A 19,828-nucleotide genomic window follows, 5' to 3' on the forward strand; every position below is an offset into this window, starting at 1 on the left:
CGCGGGCGTTTGTGTACGCGGTGTTTCGTAGGAGCGGGGTGCGCGTGTATCGGACTTTCTTTCCCCGGTGATGGATTACGAGAAAAACAACGGGGGACGATACAGCCCCGAAAGCCAAGGAGGCTTTTCTCCGACGCTCTCAGCCGACCCATTCTCCGCCTAATTCACTCTTAAGCCGAAGCGTAATGAGCTCTGATCTAATCTAATTCCATCCAATCTCCTTCTGGCTACAGCTACATCCCGCGGCTATTATGGTTCTCCGTCGGAGTGAGCTATAGGCGCTATGTATGCGCTTTCCTATTGAGAGCGCTCTATTCTTCCCTACCGCGCCCTCCAACAACTTATTTAACTAGATACGCTCGAGGGTCCTCCTTCCTCTCGCTGCGTTGTGTCTCGTTAAAGAATTCTTCCTCCTCTTTGCGCTTCAACTTCACCTCGGCGGGCAACGATGCGACGCTACGCCCCCGAGACGTCAAAGAGAAACGCTTTTACGGACACTTCGCGTGTAATTGGGTATTCAGGTGACACGATAAATTGGTTTGCCGTTTAATAAAAGGCCCCCGGGGTTACCTTTCTTCCAACGCCGGGAGTGATTAACGTTGCTCGATGGCGTTGCGTATCGGCCTCGGAATTTTTCGCCGACCTTTATCGGTCGAGTCGACGCGGCACCGCGCTCGATACGGGGACCGCGATAACGATTATCGAGCGAACAGCGAAATAAAGGAGTTGTTCAATTTTTCTTCTTTGTCTTCCTCGTTTTCCATTGGAAGAATAAGGATACGATACGATACGAGCGACAAAACGTTCGCCGGTATCTCGACGTTTTCATAAACATCGCGACCGCGACGCGGAAAGAATCGCGAAAATTTAGTGCCTAACGCGCACAGGGAAATCTGATTTCCGCGATAGCGAGACAATTTAGCCCGTGGTTCGCGATACGCGTGAAAATAACCGCGGAAACGAACGCGGCCGTCCTTCTTCCCGCTCCCCAGACCCGCTTCGAAATCAATTAATCCGTGGAACGCGCGAATTGTTTGGGAAATTCCGCGTAAATGGAACGCAGAAAAAAAGAGAGAGAACGATCGAGGTTGTACGTTTCCACGCGGTGGGAAATTACCGTTCGACGAGTTCGATTTTCCGCGACACGCGCGCGCGTGCCGTCAAGACGCTCCGTTTCGCTCTCTTTGCACGCGCGGGACGCACCGACGAGAGGCAGAAACGCCCGGTTCCCGGCGATTTCGCGCTTCGAAAAGTTTCTTGCGTCTCCATCGGGACGAGAGCGTTGCCTAGAGCGCAAAAAGGAGGAACAACGACCGGATAGAGGGATGGAGTCGATAAAAGAAGAGAGCGGCCGAGAACAAATGGAGCAAGACGGATTCAGGGGGCGATAAGCCGAGAGAGGAAAAAAGAGGGAAAGAGGGAGATTAGCGACAAGGAGATCGATAGGCGGACTCGCGGCACGATGGTCGAGCCGAACGACGATCTACTCTCGCGATAAAATTAATATCGCGGGGACCGGCTCGAAATCAGCGTAGTAAGTGCGAAGCACGAGTATCGTTTTATTCCAACTGTTAACAACAGGACCGATATCGTATCGGTGCTATTAATACCAGATAATAAAGTATCGTTTCGCGCGGAACCGTTTCGATACCTACACGGAAGCGTCGATACGTATCAATTATAACACAATGGCTTGAACGTAGTTGGTTCGCACTTGGTAGATTCAACGCTCGAAAGGGCGAATTTTACGATCGCTTCCGTTCGTTACGATACCCAATTTAAAACACGGGAAACGAAAATATAGGAGAGACGGTGGGAATATGGACCGGAGTTGTAATACGAAGCAGATTCTTGTTTCTCGGTTAAGTACCACGGTATATTGGGAACCGAAACAAATAGAACAATTTGCGTCCCGTGGCGCCACCGAACGGAGATGCGATTACGGTGTTTTTTTTCTCTCGACTAAAAAGTGAAAGTCTCCCTTTTCGCTGTCGTAGAAACTTTTCTAAGAGTCGTACAATAATCTCTTTCGTCGATGGAATTTTTACATTTTCGATACCATTTTCCCCTACTGTTTTCAACGACTCGCGTTCTTCGACGACGATTCAAACTTCATTGTACCGTGATCGCCGTTAACGCGGAATATACGAGACCGGTGAAAGATGCGAACGAGAACGGTGTCGCGTACCGTGGAACGACGTATCGAGAAAAATATTGCACAAGAGAAAGGTATCGCGTCCACGGTGGCGGTTCGAAGCACTTCGAATCGCATTGAACGCGTATCGAACTTGGAACAGAGGGAACGTTCCGTTCCCTGCTAACCGGGTAACCATTGAAACCGTGACGACGAACAAGGATTCGATACGCGCAAGGTCGCACGACCGTCCTGGATTCCTGGGAGCGCATTGGTATTTATATCGGTAGGGGGACCGAGTCGAAGCGATTCAGATGTTTACGAAAACTGTGAGGACGGGGTGTGTATTTACGTGGGCTCGCGGACACGTAACGTCCCTTCGAATCGATACTCTTTCACAGCGGGCGGTTCTATTTGTCGAGGGCAGGGGAAGATATCGAAAAGTATCGCCGACAGCTTTGCGAGAAAGCCATCCGATCGACGTATTCTTCTTTTCTGTTGCAGATACGCTCAGCCTGGGCGATCGCACGATAGATAACATGGATCGACACTCGAGCCAGAGCAGACCACGAAATCAGTTGCTGGCGGACTCCAACGGTGGCAAGGCCGAGCCTACGTTCGACTATTCGCAGAACACCAACGTCACAGCCCTGATCGGAAAGTCTGCTTATCTCACGTGTAGAGTCCGCAACCTCGGCGACAAAACCGTAAGATTATTCGCCACCGTATCGTCGAGCGAGCTATCCAGCCATATTTCCAACCGTGTACCCGATCGCGTTGAATTCGCGTCGAATTTCCTACCTCTCCGACGAATCTTTCTCACCGCCCACCTACCGATTCGAAAGCGATTCGAACGGGCACCGGTAACGCGAAAAATTGTTCGCGACAGTTCAATGTTTCAGAAAAATGCTTTCGCGATTCCTTCCGATGTTATTCCACGGGGTTTCGACAAATTTGTGGCGGTAAGGTAATTACAGCGAAGAGCCGGTATATATTCTTGGCCCGGCAAGAGAGGAAACCCGGTCTCCGTAAAGACCTTAGGAAAAGCGATTTGCAGGAAATAATCGAGTTGCCCGGGCTCGATTGGACGTTAATCGACCTTCAAGGCAACTGGAAACTCAATTTTATCGCAGCTCGCGGTACCGCCGCTACAGGTATTGCCCGATCGAAAGTAATCGGCCAAGGGTACGCGTTATTCGAATTACGACTTCGTGATCACGGTCTCGGATTATCGCGTCGCTCCTACGTACCTTAAACACGCCGAGAAGTCGGGAAAGAATGCCACCGAACGAGCGGTGTCCATACTGCGAGAGTAATCCGTCCTTTCGTCCGCCATTGCTTTTCCACAATAGCGCTCCGATTAGCGAGCAAGTTACGCAGTACGGCCAGGAGACTCGAACTTTGTTACACTAAACTGTTTAAACCGCTATTTACCAGCTTGCGCTGATTAGGCGTGGCGTGTACCGTGTATATACATCGTCGAATAGAGGAAAAAGAGTAATGTTAGGGAAAAATTCGCGGTTGAGAACACAGGGAATCGCGATACGTTGTACCGCTATGGGAGCCATCGATCTACCGATCGAGTCTCCCGGAGAACGTTACACGCGTAACTAATCGTTTCAAATATTGCGTTCGTTAAATCTGAACTCCACCGTGGAACACAATCGCCAGGATTCCCGTCAAGCGCACTCGAATCTTCCGAAACACGCTGCGAGGATCCCGTTTGTCCGTGGCAGACGTTACGTCGCGATAAAACTAAGAGGATTCCGAACGGGAGATTTTCATGACGTCTCGTTCCAACGGTAAGTGACGCTTCGTTACGTGTACACGGTATCGCGTCGAAACATGCTTCCGCGAATCGATATTCAGACAAATAGGCAAGACTTCCCTTTCGGGGTATCGTCCCGGTGCTTTTCTTATTGGGGCATCTTGGCCTGGAACTTCTTCACCGAGTTCGTAATTACGGGATAGAACGGGAAAGACATTGTCGTTTCACGGTAATCGCCCGGAGATTGGAATTTCTCGTAACGGCGGTTAAAATGCCAGGGAAAACCCCGAAATGAAGTTGACCTCGATTATAGGGCGGTACGTTATCGGCGGTATATCGGAGAACGGGGTGATTCTTCATCGAAAAATGAGTCGAAAAGCCGGATTAAGGTCTTTGCGAAAGAACCGTTATTTTTGAAAAAAAAAAAAATGTTCAAGACAGATAAGTCGTTTATTGTTCGGGACAGTCTGCTTTAAGAGCATTAAACTACAATACGGATGGCGTTGGGCGCGGGACGGCGGCCGGGTCCGAGGGCGGTGCAAACGTTGGAGAAGATTTTCGAAACAATGTAAAGTACGAACGTTGATTTCTATTTACGCGCGCGATATTAATAACTTTATCTCGCACCTTCGACTCGTATTTTCGCGAAGAGTCGTCCGCGATCGCGGTTAATACCAGCAATAACGGACCCCGCGTTGCATCGGGTTTTTTCGATCGAGCCACTCTCCCGTCGTTAAATATTCCGGCAGCTTCCCAACCGAGTTCCGTGGTTGCGAAAAGCTCGTAGGCAAACGGGATTACACCGAAAGAAGGAGCGCGACAGAGATCGCGACGAAATGCACTGGATCGCGCGACTGCAGACACGGGCGTAGCGTGGAAACGAGGCCGTTCAATTTCGGCATTTCGGAGTGTGTAAACCGTATTAAGTAAATTCATTATACAGTCGGGGGCAGACGTGCCCTTAATTTCATTCGTTGTCCCGCGTCAGCCCGTGGAATTCCATTTGCTCGACGTCCGAATTGCTAGGTCACACGGATTTCCTCGATACGTGATTCTCGCCCACTTTGCACGCTACCTCGACACTTTTGGCGTTTCATTCTCCTACGTTCGGAATTATTGACACGAGTTGCAACCGTGTTGCGCGAGGCGGCCAGGAGATTCAAAAGGGGAATTGGGACAGCCACCCATTATAACATAGTTACTCGGTTCATATTGGCGCGATAAGGTTTTAGGACCGTGCACAACGGTAATGACCCAGATACGCGCGGAACTTCTGTTCGGTCGTTTCCAGGGAACACCATACTTTGGACGTCTGGTTGCCAGAAGCCTTCGATCCTCTAGGTGTATTAAACCAGACGCGCGCGAACGCGTCTCGATTTGCTTACAGAATGCACCGAGTACGCCTTACTTGGCTATTCCTAGAATCTAAAGTGTATTTCTAATTTTTATCGATACACGGATACACGTGTTTCGAATATTCTCGACGTTCGATCGTTTTAAACGTAACTTGTGCAAAGGTATGTTATTAAACACGGTGTGATAAAAAATTAGAGGACGTCTGCGATAGATAATGTTACCGTACTCGTCGATCACTCTGCGTCGAGAATTGTCACTTCTTTGATCGTTAATCTCTCCAACAACAATTTTCTTTCTCCGTCGAGCAATGTTCGACTTCAACCCTACAAGAAAAAAAAAATGCACGCGATATTTCAAGCGGTAACTCTCAAGTCTTACGAATGTTAACCGTCTCTGATCGTCGACTCGTTCCAAATTTCGTGCATCGATTGGCTTCGATTCGAAACGCGAATACCAGGTTCGTGCATACGCCAAACGCTGCGAAAGTAAGAGGAAAAAAAGGAAGAGGAGCGAGCGTGCAGGTCGGGGCGTTGTTGGCGAGTTCGCGCGGCAGACAATGCGCGAGTCCATTTGCAGTTACGCTCGTACCAGTTTTGCTTAACGTTCGGCATTCATCATTTTGGACGTCTTCCCGTAGTTTCGCTCCCCTTCGTGTCCGGGAGCCTCGCCGTCTCGATGGGCAAGTTCGAGAGCGCTAAACTGCTTCTATTCCAGTTGCAGTGGTAGCAGGCAATGGCTGGCCAGACGTTGCGAGACGCAAACTTGCTCGAGTAAATACGTTAAGTGGTGCCAACACGGCGTGCGCGCACGTACACACAGTTTCGAAGTCGCCGGGAGACAGCTGCCTTTTCCGGTTTCCATCGAGGGATGAATTACGGCGGATACATCGGCGAACGAGCGTGAAGCGTTCGCTCGCTCGTTCGCTGGAGCGTTCTCCTCGCGCGAGTCAAAACGCGCCGTTCCCAAAGTTCCGGCGGCGATTATTAATCGTCGTTGAACGCGGACGGTTTCCGTTTCGGAGCTCGAGGGACGAGGGTCGACGAACGAATAAAATCCCATTGTTTACGCGGCGGGCGCGCGTTATCCCGTACGACGAACTCGAGTCGCAGACATCGGCCATTTAGCGACCGACAAAGTCGTTTTAAGAGACAGGGTCAAAGACGTTCAAAGTTAATATAAAACTTCAACACTCGCGCCAAACGGACGGTTTCAACTTCCGCGCGCACGCGGACGAATAAAAAGACGTCTTTTTGTCGCGATTTCTAAGCGGCCACCTACTTTCTAGCCCCCCTCTCCGTTTCGGAGCCTAATTAAAAGTGCTCCGCTCCGCGGGCCAAGATACGGGAACGGTCCGTAAACAGAGGAACCAACCGGCTCTTTATTCGCCGCGCGATTAAATACCAACGCGGAACATCGTGCGCGCCACTCTCGAGGCGATTTGGATTATGGAACCGAACGAAACCCATCCTCCCGGTTGATCCCTCTCCCTTTAGCGGGGCTAATAGCTCTCCGACGGAAAAGTCAATTTCTCGCGCCAATAGCCAACGAAATGATTTCTTCGTCGCGGTCTGCCGCCTCGACTTCTACTTCGTCGGAGCGGCCACGATTGCGAGAATTATTTCGCGGACGAGCAAACAGATGATAGAATAACACGATATATCTTTTGTCTCGGTTTACGGGAACAAGGATAACTTTCCGGAGAAACGGAATAGAAGTTTTCTTCTTTTTCTTCTTCTTCTTCTTCTTCTTCGTAGTTTCTCCGATCGGGAGCAAAAATTCTTAAACGCGATATTTATTTTATCTCGTCCACCGTGCCTTTCTCTCACTAGACGAGAACGTATCGCGTCGCGCACGAGAACGAACCAACGCGAAGCTCTCTGTGTACATTGATTTCGAACGCGTTGTGTTTACGCGCGGAAAATTCGAGTACAACGGTATCGTTACTTCGCAATTTTAGTCCCGGTAATGATCCTTGTTTAGTTTCTCCGGGAGCAGCGTTATTTCGTAGGTGAACGGTCCCGGTCTCGATGTTATTTTCGCAGTAGAGGCGGACCTCGAGCGAAAACGAATTTGTCGGATCGTTCCGTTCCAGAGACGTTCCCTCCCGCGTATACTCCACGCGTCTTGGAAAATTGCAACGGTCGGGGGTTGTACCGCGAAAATACCTCCCCTCGTGAAGACGTACGCGATTCGCGAAAAGTCTCGGGGAAAACGTAACGCGTTCGTTTAGCGACTTCGGCTCTGCAACGAAACCGCGGTGCTTTCGGCTCGCCGTAAACGCAGAAATAGACGAATACTTTGGCGTTGCGGTGTTTCCGTTTCGGGTTCCGGGTTAAACTCGCGCCCACCACGAGAGGAAGCTACTTTCCCGTTTGCCAGACTTCCCCGGAGTTTACTAGATTACTTTCTCGTTGCCGGTAAGAGCCCCGGAGCCGTGTGCACGTATACACGGCTGATGAAATTACCGTTGTCCCCGTAGACGTCGAAGTTCACCGTGGCCGAAGTTTAAATGTCTCCTTCGTCGAAACGAATTATGTATTACACGGACGGGCACGGGAGACGTTTGCGGATGACGGGAACTGCTCTCGCTCGCCCCCGGAACTCCTGACCTCGCGAAATATTCAACGCCACGGAATTACCGGACGGGTCTGAGCTATCGATTCGGTGTCCAGGACCATTCGAGCCCGAGGAACCGTACCCGGACTCTCGGAACTCCCTCGAAGATTGTTTTAGCTCGTTGGTAACGCGCAAAGTACGATCGAACGTCGATTATACGAACCAATCGAGAGAGAAATCCATTCGACGGTACCGAATTTGCAACCGTGTCGTAGAATCGCTTGGAATCGAAAGGGTAGTCGAACGTGGACGTTTGTTTCGAGGGAACGGTACTATGAAAATATCGAGAAAGAATTTTTACAGATACGGTAGAGCGTATTCGATCGCAGGGGACAACGTTTCTCTCGTTAGGTAAGGTCTTCGAAACGATCGAGTTCGAGGAAAAGTTATGCGTTATTTATCGTTACGATGTAACGCGTGGAAAGTACAGGAAACGAGTAAAGTACAGCGTGACGGGAATTACGAGTTCTCGACTAGTTTCCCGATAGCGCCGTTAAAAATTGCAAACCAAATTGGAGGAAAAGTCGACGGTGAAACGAATTTTGAAAACTCGCGTTGGATCCGTTCCAGTCGCGTTCGATATTTAGAAAAACAAGCTGACCGGATAAGCAAAGCGTATTCCGGTTGTACGAAAATTGTATAAAATTTTCAGCGCGGCCGGATTCCGGAAACAAGTAGGACACCGCTCGAACACCGATCGCGTCTATCGACCATCGAACGAAGAGCGTCGAAAGACAGAATATCGTTTTAAGTTCAAACGCGAACGTATCTCGTTGTCGGCGAATTCACTTAGGGAACAGGCCGTTGAATACACTTCGACGCGGGGTCCCCCGATAACCATCATTGACTCCTCTTTGAAATTCCGTTTGTAAAGGTATCCTGGGTCAGGCACAGGGACATTCACATTTTAACTGCGGGGGCGTATACCTACACGAGCGATCAGCGATTCCAAGCGCTCCTCGGACAAAACAAAGGCCAAAATAGCGAGTGGTCCGAATGGACTCTCTGCATAAAGTGGGCGCAGGAGAGAGACCAGGGACTCTACGAATGTCAAATCTCCACTATCCCCGTCAAGTCGCATCAGTTTCGCTTGAACGTCGTCGGTAAGTTCGATTCAACGACTCATAATCGGCCGAACCGTCGATCGAGAACCGATCAAACGTACACCGATACCTTAAAACGATCGTTGATCGTTCGAAAGAAACTTCGATTACGCGGGCATTTCGTGTATAGATTAATTTCCAAAGAACACCCGGTTACGTCTGTGGGAACTCGATCGATGTCGATATCACTTTCTTCCCGTGAGGTATTCTCCAGAAGTACGTAGCTAGCTACGGTTCCCCCGGTTCTAGAACTGCTCTCGAAACGTTCGCGCAATAACGATCCCCAGACGTATCTCGCGCGACCGCTCGACGACGTATCGACTCGTCTATTAACTACGCTCGGGTAGGAGAAACTTCCGTACGTAATTGCAGAGAACGCGATATCGTTGATTCCGTCCTCATTATTTCAATTACAATGACCTTGAGTCCCCCCGATAACAAGCTTCAGCTCGTTAGTTTCCGCGGATCGTTGAAGCACCCTCCGGGTCTTTTCTCTTCGACGAGTATCGTTTCCGGAAAACTCGCTCTCTCTCTCTCTCTTTCTGGAGCGCGCGCGCACGAGGAGAATACGGGTCTCGCGACACACGAGCTTCGAGAATCGAATCGAGAGAACGGGTCGTCGCGGGCAAACGGATTCAAAGAGATCGAGAACGATCGGTGAACCGAGAGAAAGGAAAAAAAGGAATTCTTTATCGCAGTGCCGACAGCGACGATACTCGGCGGTCCGGATCTGTACGTTGGCGCTGGGAGCACGATAAACCTGACGTGCGCCATACACTTCAGCTCGGAGCCACCGGCTTACATCTTTTGGTACTACAACGAGAACGTCTTGAGCTACGACAGTCCCAGGGGCGGCGTCTCGGTGATAACCGAAAAGGGTGGCGACATCACCACCTCCTGGCTCCTTATCCAGACGGCGCAACCCTCGGACTCCGGGGAGTACAGCTGCAAACCTAGCAACGCCAATACGGCGTCCATCAAAGTTCATGTCCTGAATGGTGAGTTTACACGCGCGATCACGCGATCGGACGTTCGTGACCGATGGACGTCGCGTTCGTCTCGACGATAGAACCATCGCGGTTCGCGCGAATCGATCCGTGTAGACGTAGATTCGTGGATATCCTTCGGTCGATCCAAAAAGTATTTTTTGGCGATATTTAACATTCGATGCGAACGAGATGGAACAACGAGCAAAATTGTCCCGTTGTCGATTATCATTTAACGTTATCAATGATTGCCAGCAGCAGCCAAGACTCTTATAGTTAAATGTGGAAGCAATTCCTTTTACCCTCACAACGAGAACACTCCCTCGCTTCCCGTGTTTGGTTCTCGGTACAGATGGACAATTTTCGGAGCGTATCGGCAACGTTTGCCCTCTCTCGGATTTAGCAGGCATCCGGGACCACGCGATCAGCCTATCAGAACTTGGCAATTATGCAGTCGCGAAGTTCCGCATGTTTATTCAGCGACGTTGTCTCGAGCGCCGCGGTGGGAACGGGCTTGAACGCGGCCGAGTATGTTTGTCGTCGTGTTCGTCGTTCCCGTATAGGGGCGCGCCGGGGAATTAGTCTCGTTAACGCAGTTTCGAAACGAAATTTCCGTCGTTTCCGTTGCCACGTCCGCGATTGTAACGCATCCCGGGATTTTTCATCGGCATTCTTTCGCGGTAACTTTCCGCAATGTCCGACAACGGCCGGGTATTCCCGTCGCATATTTTCGCGAACAACTCGCCGAGAGACGAAAGTTTCCATTTCATCGTTTTTTCTATTTTTTTTTAATAGCGAACATTCTTCGCCGGGCGTCGGATCGATGCTCGTTCTCCGTTACGAGCGTAACTCGACGTTTCCTGGCGGACAACGAGGCCAGTCGATCGCCGACCGGGGCGACAAATTTGTCCATGTAAATTACGGGGTGGCTCGAAGGGAGGGAGCGTTCACGGATCGTGGAATTCTTACGACGTTGCACAGCACCGGACCGAAATCGAGCGGAAATTGCATTTCGATCCGTCGCATAAAATACTCCATCGCCTGCAGGGCGACGTTTAACGAAGAAAGAAGCGCCGAACGGGAAACTACGACACGGTCGACCCGGCCTTTCGAGAACTCCGCTGTCCAAAGTGTCGTTTGGGAAATATCGCGCTGGGACCTTGTCGAGATAGCTCCACCGCGGCACCGACTTTCCACAGTTGTTCTCCCCCGTTGCGTTTCCGGTACCCGCTAGCATTCTTTTCGACAACTATCCACGCTCGAGGCGACTGCTACGTTCTCGTCACGGAGAGCTACGAATTCGACTCGTTGCGCACATTTTTTCCATTCGTTTCTCCGTCTTCCGTTGGTTTCGCTCGAAGCAATAAGGAAAAATTGCACGATCGTGCAACGAAAAGTCACTCGTCCCCATCGAGTACAAAATGTATTTCTCGAGGAAGCAACGCTCGCCTCGAAGGTGGACATTTTTCGGGAAAGAACGCGCTCCTCGAGACCGGAAACTCAACGGAGAGAACGACTCTCGAAACTCCTCTGCATCGAGCCTCGGATCGCTTCTCGTTACGCTCGGGTGTAAGATTGGTGCTCGTTTAACGGCCCGGCACACCAACCGACATCTCTTCGCGTTATCGCGCAAGATGTCTCTGCAATTGCAACGCAACCGGACAAATCTAACAACTTGGAAAATTTGTCGAATATATACACGATCGATATCGATCTTTGACTCGCTGTAACTTCGTGAACAAAAATCGGAGAATAATTTTCGCGAGATCGTTTTAAAAGTCGAACCCTCCATTTCCGCGTACCCGAGTTTAATTTTTTTGAAAATGCTATTACACTATGAAGCGATCGAAAAAGCGAAGATAGCTCTTTCGAATGGAATGACAAAATTTCAAAGCGCTCCCAACTGTTCGAAACATCGGGAAAAATGTCATTGTCATTTGTTAGATGTATAACTCTGATACACTTTTGTTTATGAAACGTTGGCCAGTACATCGATCTGGTATCGATGTCGATACATCGGGTGTAAAATATCGTCGTGCGGACAACCGACTGTCCGATGCTGTGCCGTTAAATGGGTAACAATCTATATTTTTCATCCGCAACGTAAACAATTTTGCAAACTCTTCCCTGGAAAAGAGCTGCATCTTCCGCGACAAAACTTGTTTTCTCGGTAGTTGGCAGCTGCTCGATTCGTCAAAGTCGTGCCACGACCGGGTTGCATCCCCTCTGTTGAAAATATCTCGCGAACGTTCGAAGAAAAATACGATCGTTCTTAATTAATTTTCGCGTCCCGTTCGATTAATAACCGGGGGTTCCGCGGTGGCGAACGTTGGTAATCGTCGTTAATTTCGCGCACGGAAATGTTCGCTCGAAAGTCGCTTCACCGAGTCCGGGATCTCTAACGATGCTTTCCTCGGTTTTTCGTCGTCACGGAAACGCCAAACGAGAAACATTCGCTCCGACGATCCCGCGTTTATATCGATTCGAATGATTCTACGACTCCGCAACGAATATTTCCATTTACCCTTTTTTTCTTCGTAACATCGGGGTCGTTTCCAGTTCTCGAAACATTAATCCGTATACAGAGTGCGTTGCTCGAACGTATCAACGCTCGAAACGTCTGCTCCGTTTTCGACATTCGGGAACAATTTTCTCCCCAGGAGTCCGTTCGATCGTTCTCGAGTTCTTTTCTTCTTGGACGGGGTATCATCGAGGTACTCCGATCGCGTCTACCATCGATTCGTGCGTTCCAAATCTTTGAGAACAGCTCGGAGGGTTTTAGCGTAGCTCGATCCGAATTCTTACTTCCGCTTCGCACGTTCGCTGCCATAATTTGGAAGACGACCCGCCACGGACCGCGCTGCACTTTTATTCGACAAAGCGTACTCTTTTGACCGCGCGTAAAATGTATCGAACACGGTGCAAAAACGTCGACTCGTTGGATCGATCGGTCCGAACCGAAGTGGCCGAAGGGTTACCAGCAGAAGGGAGATCGTTGAACTCGAAAATGGCCATCGAGGAAATTATCCGACACGGTATGGGAATAACTCGCGTTCACCTCGATATCTCCGCGGAGGAGGAAACTATTTTCATCGCGCCTCTAGCGAAACCATAAAACACAGGGAGAATAGAGCCGGAGAGTACCGAAAGTGGAGAAAATATTTCAGGCGATAAAGTCGTCTACGACACCTTATATAAAATAAAATATTATCTTTCCCCTGCGTCGCGTATTGTGTTCTCCCGCGATACTAACAATAACCGATGGTGAGACGGGACGGGCTCGAAACGCGAAGATAAGAACGCGTGACCTTTTGTTGCAGGCGAACGACCGGAGGCGATGCAGACCGGAACGGCGGGACCCATTTTATCCTCGAGCTGTCTTTTGGTGTCTCTGATCATTTTGTACATATCGTCGGTGTAAACGAACGTCGAACGAGACGAACGAACGTCGCCGCGACGCCGCTTGGGCCGAGTTCGAGGTTCGTCGAGATACGTTCTCGCAAAGGGCTCGTCGGGTCCACACGGACCGCGATCGCGCCACTCGCGTCTACACGCCTGGATCGTGATCGCGAGGACGCGGAACATCGCGAAGATATACCGCGACCGAGGCCGAAAATTCGAAGGAAGGTCGAAACGCGTCCAGGCGGACTCGTCGCGAGAGATCGAGAGCTCCGCGGCAACGATTGGCCAGCGAACGATCGAGAATCCAACGAGAAGCATGCGTCTCGCGAAACTCCGAGGAGAGTCGTGTCTCGCTCGGGGACCGTTTAGTTAAGGGAACGTCGACGCTGATACCGGGTATCGTCGTATGTACCATGGAAACCGGCGCACGGTGTCTACGGCTCTCGTTTCGTCTCGCGGGTAACCGGGAATCCGGGCTCGATAATCCGCCTCGAGGAAAACCGATTTACGGAGGCGTAAAAACGAGGGAACGACCGTGCCGCCTCGCGGTACGCTTTTACGACCGGCCGAATCCGAGATGCAGCGCGAGACAGCATTCGGTCGGGGAAATAAAACGTGACCCGACTAACGTCGATCGCCAAGCCGAAACTTTCCTTCCCCGAGAATCTCGAGGATACCGTCGTCGGTCGATCGAGCGACGATCGAGCGCCTCTCCTCCTCCCGGTACTTTCGGGATTGTCGAGCGTCGAACCGTTCCCACGAATTTTCATCCGATTATTTCTTCGCGCGCGGGAAACACGCGCCCGAAAAATATTGCCATTCCGCGCGACGGATACACGCGCGATACGAATGTTAATATTTCAATGCAGTTGGGTGGAGGGAAGGGGAGGGCAGATCGGGGAAGCAGGCGCGCGTAAAATTTCCACACGCTCGGGCGTGCATCGTTGTCGCGAGCCTCGGAACGAAAAAAAAAAACGAGCAAATCCCGTTCCAGCCGATTAACAGTCAGAATTGCAAACGTTCCGCGATTGAAAACAATTACGGTGAAATTATTGTTTACGGACCCCCTCTCCCGTACGTTCTCCCCCAGCGGTGCGAATAATCGTCGGTTTTCGAGAGCCCCCGGTATTCGACGGTACGGTTTCCGCGTTCTAATTTTCCGACGGTCTGTCCCGCTCGAGAGCTTATCGATAATACCCGTCACCGGGCCGAACACTCGGCCGAATTTTGCTAATTATTTTTAACGCGATGCCGAACACCGGGCGGTTCCGCGGCGGGTTCGAACGCCACGCGGAAATTCCCGCGTCTCGATGACAACCGCGTGGAGATCGATTCTTTTTATTTCCGCGTTCCATTCGGGGTAGCGGCGGCTCGGGGAGGGGGAGAGATTGCCTTTTGAAACACGACGAAACGATACGTCGATGCCAGGAACTAACGGGACGAGAAAAACAAAACGGAACGAAACAAAAAAAGAAAAAGAAAAAAAGAATTGATAAAAACTATCGACGCGCGGCAGCAACGGGAACGATACGCTCGCGAGCGACGAGCAAGAAATTTTTGGAAAATTCCCATCGAAGATGCGACAGAGATCGATATTCCCCGCGTTTCGTTCCTCTGGTGCACTCGCGCGCTCGCGCGGGTTAATTTGCCTCGCCCAAACACCTGGCACCGCGAGGACGCTCGAATCGTGATTCGAGTATCGTCGCTCTCTGTTTGCCGTTCGATGAGCCGGTATTAGCGTCGCCGGACAAACACGAAATCTGTACATAAACGTCTGTATTATAAATTATGACCGGGCAATGGTAGTTACGCGCCGAGGACGCGAGCGCGAGCGCGAACGCGTGTACGCGCGCCGCGCGACATCCTGCTCCGCTCGACGCGGCGCGCGAACCCTCTCCCGAACCTGAAATGGACCTGCGGTGGATCCAGCGATCGCGTTTGCCGCGTGGAAATCGGGTTTAGCGGCCGAGAGGATTCCGAGCAAGGTGCTCTCCGCTACACGGGGGACGAAGCTGCTTCGGGAGGGCTCGAGACGAACCACCGAGCGCGCGATCATCGCTTCGAGCTTCGAAGAACGCCGCGAACACTTTTACTTCGGTATAGATTTCGTTTCGATCATTCTTCGCACTTGAACGCGTTACTTTTCCGCCGTTACTGTTCATTGTACTTTATTTTTCGTATACGTCGGCAGCTTGGCAAGGAAAGAAAGCTAGCTTTATAAAGTTACACGAAAACAAGTTCCAAATACGCTAAAGCTCGGACAAGATTACGAATGCTTGTTAATCAAAGTTCTATATAGGTTGGTTTCAAAAGAGTTAGGGTTACGTGCAAACGATTCGAGTACATCGCTATAGTCACCAGCCAGAATGTTTACTCTAGTCCGTCGAGGATAGCTCGGTAGAGTACCGCGAAGGTTTGAATAAAGGAGGTCTCACGTGGAGCAATCGTTTCGTAAATGTTGAGGATCGGTTACTCGAGATTCGCGAAAAAGAAGGATGATCTCGTTCCAGCGTTGTCTACGCGGTCCCTCCCGGTCGGTGGTTCGCAAAACCGAGAGCCGCGAACTTTTAGACAATTTCCCCACCGAGCCCCGAAGGACTTTTTACTACTTTGTACATTTTTCCTTCCTTTCAATGGCTTCCCATCGGTACCGTGAAAGGGCTGCATCGAAAGGGACAAGGGTGCAATCGTAAGCGATCGCGGTGTCGGCTCGGCGGACCATCGGTGCTCGGAATCGCTTCGGGGCGCGCTTGGCGCAAGAAACGCGACAGTTTTCACTCTCTATTTGTGTGTATTTCGATGTGGTGTCCTCGAAGAGATAAACCCGCGGCGAAAGTGTCGCGCGGAATCGTTCCCGCGCGAAACACGAATCGAATCCCTTGGTCGATCTTCTGTTCCTAACGCAGAGCCGGTTGTTTCGCCGGCTTGGATCTCGCGCGCGCGCGAAGAGTCGAAGAAATAACGGCGCGTGTACGCGTGACGTCCAGTCACGAGTCTCGTGTGGTGTCGCGACCGTGGAAATTCAGAATCCAGAGTGTTCTCGCGACTCGTTTCGATCGGTGTCGCGACACCGTCGCAAAATCGGATTCTATCGTCAGCGACACGCCAATGCTATCGGGTACGCCAGTGGCGTTCTTTCCACGAGGAATCCGTACGAAAAGAATGCGACGCGAGAGGATTTTTAAGGTAATTTTTTTCACTAGTCGGTAGGCAACGAAGGGACTATGGATCCTCTCGTACGCCGAGAGAGCACGAGAGGAAAAAGTGACACGCGAATCGACGTCAACGAGCGAGTGACGACGTTATTAGAATTTCTTCGAGCCTACCGAAAGAAAGTAACGACGACGCGTATTTCTCGTGAAAAAACGTCAGTGCGTGGCTAGCTATTCTCTGGACAGTGTTCCGTTGCCGGTGAGAGAACGAATCTACGACCGTGAGCACGTTATTTACGTTGACAAAAAAATGTCGAGGAGTCAATTTTGTTAGCGGTTTCCTTTTTTAACGCGAATACGAGAAACGTTCGCGTTGATTGCATTTTTACGGAAAATATTCGAGTCTTCTGGAGCCGGTTATCACGGACCGGGTCGTCGGTGCTCCTAAAATACTTGTCGGTGAAATTCGTTTGCATAATTACCATACTTTTTGCGTGCATAATTTTCTTTGCATCGCGAAGAACCGACAGATTCGCGTCCCCGACGATCCACACCGATACATATAACGGCACGGGACCGCGCGAAGAACATCCGCAAGAAAAGTCACACCGACGCGAGTTTAACGTGTCACCTGAACACGCGTTTAAAGCGTCAGAGGGAACGAGACGCGGAAGGAAAGACAGGGGCAGCGTTCCTGGAACTTTTTCGAGGGTGAAATGGATGTCGAAGTCGATACACGCGACGAGATGGAACGTGATCCTCGCTCGCGTAAACCGGAGAGAATAATCGCGTGGATCGAGGCGAGTTAAGAGGGAGGCCAAAGATTGCGGGGTTCTTCGTCCTTTCGGTTAAAAAACCGTGCGACGAACGTGACGCGGTGGTTCGAACAAGATCGTAGGTCCGATCCAGGGTCAGACGCATCGAGATACCAACGTCCTGTCGACCGAGACGATCCCAATATCAATTTTCAAGGATCCGGAACACCTGTACATTTCGTTGCTTATTTTTACGCGCGTAACGTTCAAAATTCAACGGATTCGTTCGATCTAGAAACTCCAAGCGATCGATCCATTTTCCCTTTAAATTTTCTGCAATTTTTACTCGCGAAAATACGTATCCCAACTGTATCGAAATTCGATAAACGGACAAAGTAACGGGAATCGAACCTTTCACTTTTCACGGGCGAATCAGTTTTTTACGCAATAAACAAACATTTCATATTTTTTCCCGAAAAGTTGCGCACTTTTGATACTTTTTACCATTGTTTCTTCCCTATGGATCCGGCTACGGGCGCATTCGCGTACGCGAAACGGTACAATTTTTTTTGTTTCGAATCGATAGAATGCGATAAAAAAACCCGGGATGCCAGAGGGCGATGTATTTTTGTTTATCGAAGCGCCCCTCGGTCGACGCGTTTCTTCGATAAATTGATACTCTTTTTTTTTATGACCGAAAAAGAAAAAAAAGAAAAAAGAAGAACAATACGTTTTTACGATACGTGCGTGGGAATAAATATGGAGAGTTGGAGCGCGCGGTCGCCGATTCGCGCGAAAAATTCGCAAAGAGGGCCCTTCCGTTCGGGGTTCTAAACGAGAAAATCCCGTTAACGGTTCTTTAACGGGGCACATCGTTTCCCCGGTATGTTTTCCGTAAGGTTCCCGCGCGGGGTAACTGAAATTTCCACGGAACGAGCCAAACGTCTCGGGAGCGTGACGCCTCTTTGCTTCGTAAAATGTAATCTCGCGGTTGCAATTGAGTTCTCCCCCCCGTTGTACCCGGCTCCTTACACGCAAAGCGTTTTAAAAGTAACGCGAGCTCAACGTTGCGTGGGGTATCATGCAAAGAGGCACCAGCACTTATTCTAGGATACGGCACCCGCTCGCTCCGAGCAACCCGTTCTTTTCTTATTTTATCGTCACCGTGGTCGCACGAAGCCTCCGTAGTTCCAGCGAATTCTCCGCGGATCGGTCAACGACCGAGAACAATTTCTTCTCGGTGGTGTTGCTCGCGTTTCGCTCGGAAGTGGCCGGCCAATTTGCCGCTCGCGCCGCGACGGGGGAGCAATTGGCGATCGCGCGAGGAAAATGGAAACCCTCGAAAGACGAGCACCGAAAGAGGCTCGGTTCTTTTCGAAAGGGAACGAAACGCGGTGAAAGTTTCTCGGTGGTCGAAATATCGCGCCGAAAGAAAAAACAAAAAGGAAAAACAGAGGAGGGGAGAGCCAAGGATCCATCGAAACGAACCATCTCGGGGATTTCGTCGACCCGTCGCGAATTGAATTCCACCTCCGCTAGTGGAATTCGATTCGAGAGGTCGTTGTACCTCCGCTCGCGGTTCACAATTCCGCTCCTCTGACCGTGCACGAGAATCGCTTTAGCCTCCCGCTGGCCACTTTGTTCCGGTGCACGCGGTATTTTCGTCCTCACCCCCTCCTCCTCGGCCCTCTTCGCGAAAGGAAAAGTGATACGGCAGCGGACACGGACCGCCCGGTAAAAAGAACGGGAAAAAAAGGAGCACGCCGGCAACGAGCGGTCGAACCCTCCGCAAAAAGAGGGCGCTGCTCGGCCCCAACCCCCGACCACCCCTTTCCGCCTCTCTTTCGACTCGACTCGCGACCAAACGGCGCGACGTTCCTCCGCCCGCGTCGAGCGACCCGCTAACCAAGCGAAACCGAGCTGTCGCGGTTCGGCGAGACGGCCGTTCGACGATGAGATAACCAAGTACCGCAATAATGACAACAACAACAACAACCGGAACAAGAACAAGAAAGACGTCGCGTCGCGGACACACTCGGCATCCTGCAGCTCTTAATCGACGACGTTTAAACGAGAAGCGGACGAATCATGGGCGAGTGACAAGGATACACGAACAGAATCTGTAATCGCAGTGATATCGTTAGACTAGATAGGTATATTATTGTACATACTATAACATTACGATGTTTACTAAATAAATACGTTGAAAGGAGTGAGACCTCGCGCCTTTTCACAAACAGGGGACAATGTAACCTCCTCGGTGACGTTCGCGTGATTTTCGCGCCACTCTCCCGCGTGTTCCTTTGTCGCGATTTCCGTCTTTGAGGGGCGTCGCGCGGAAACGAGCGAATCCCGGAAGACGGACCTTCGGCTTTTGCGGTGCACCCTCGACACCCACCGTACCCCGGTTTCGGTGAACCCTTTATTCCGGAGTCTATCATCCATTTCTACGCGGTGACTCCCTTTTGACACCGGTTGATAAGTAACTAACGAGCGTCAAAGGACATCTGGCGGCACCGGTGACACCTTTTCGCGACGCGTTAGCGCCGCCTCGAT

General features: G+C 50.8%; 1 protein-coding gene across 3 annotated transcripts in view; it reads left to right on the top strand.

Annotated features, from left to right (window-relative positions):
- The window catches only part of LOC143148863 (zwei Ig domain protein zig-8), a 59,565-nt gene extending 40,080 nt beyond the window's left edge, over nt 1-19,485 (top strand). For all 3 annotated transcript variants that reach the window (XM_076315632.1, XM_076315633.1, XM_076315631.1), the window contains exons 2-5: nt 2,639-2,841; nt 8,749-8,977; nt 9,676-9,975; nt 13,284-19,485. In XM_076315632.1, the coding sequence (XP_076171747.1) occupies nt 2,674-2,841; nt 8,749-8,977; nt 9,676-9,975; nt 13,284-13,384 (798 nt within the window). In that variant the 5' untranslated portion in view covers nt 2,639-2,673 and the 3' untranslated portion in view covers nt 13,385-19,485. The remainder of the gene's footprint in view (nt 1-2,638; nt 2,842-8,748; nt 8,978-9,675; nt 9,976-13,283) is intronic.
- Nucleotides 19,486-19,828: the final 343 nt, after the last annotated feature.

This window comes from Ptiloglossa arizonensis, chromosome 7 (assembly GCF_051014685.1).
Source record: "Ptiloglossa arizonensis isolate GNS036 chromosome 7, iyPtiAriz1_principal, whole genome shotgun sequence".
NCBI classification, from domain to species: domain Eukaryota; kingdom Metazoa; phylum Arthropoda; class Insecta; order Hymenoptera; family Colletidae; genus Ptiloglossa; species Ptiloglossa arizonensis.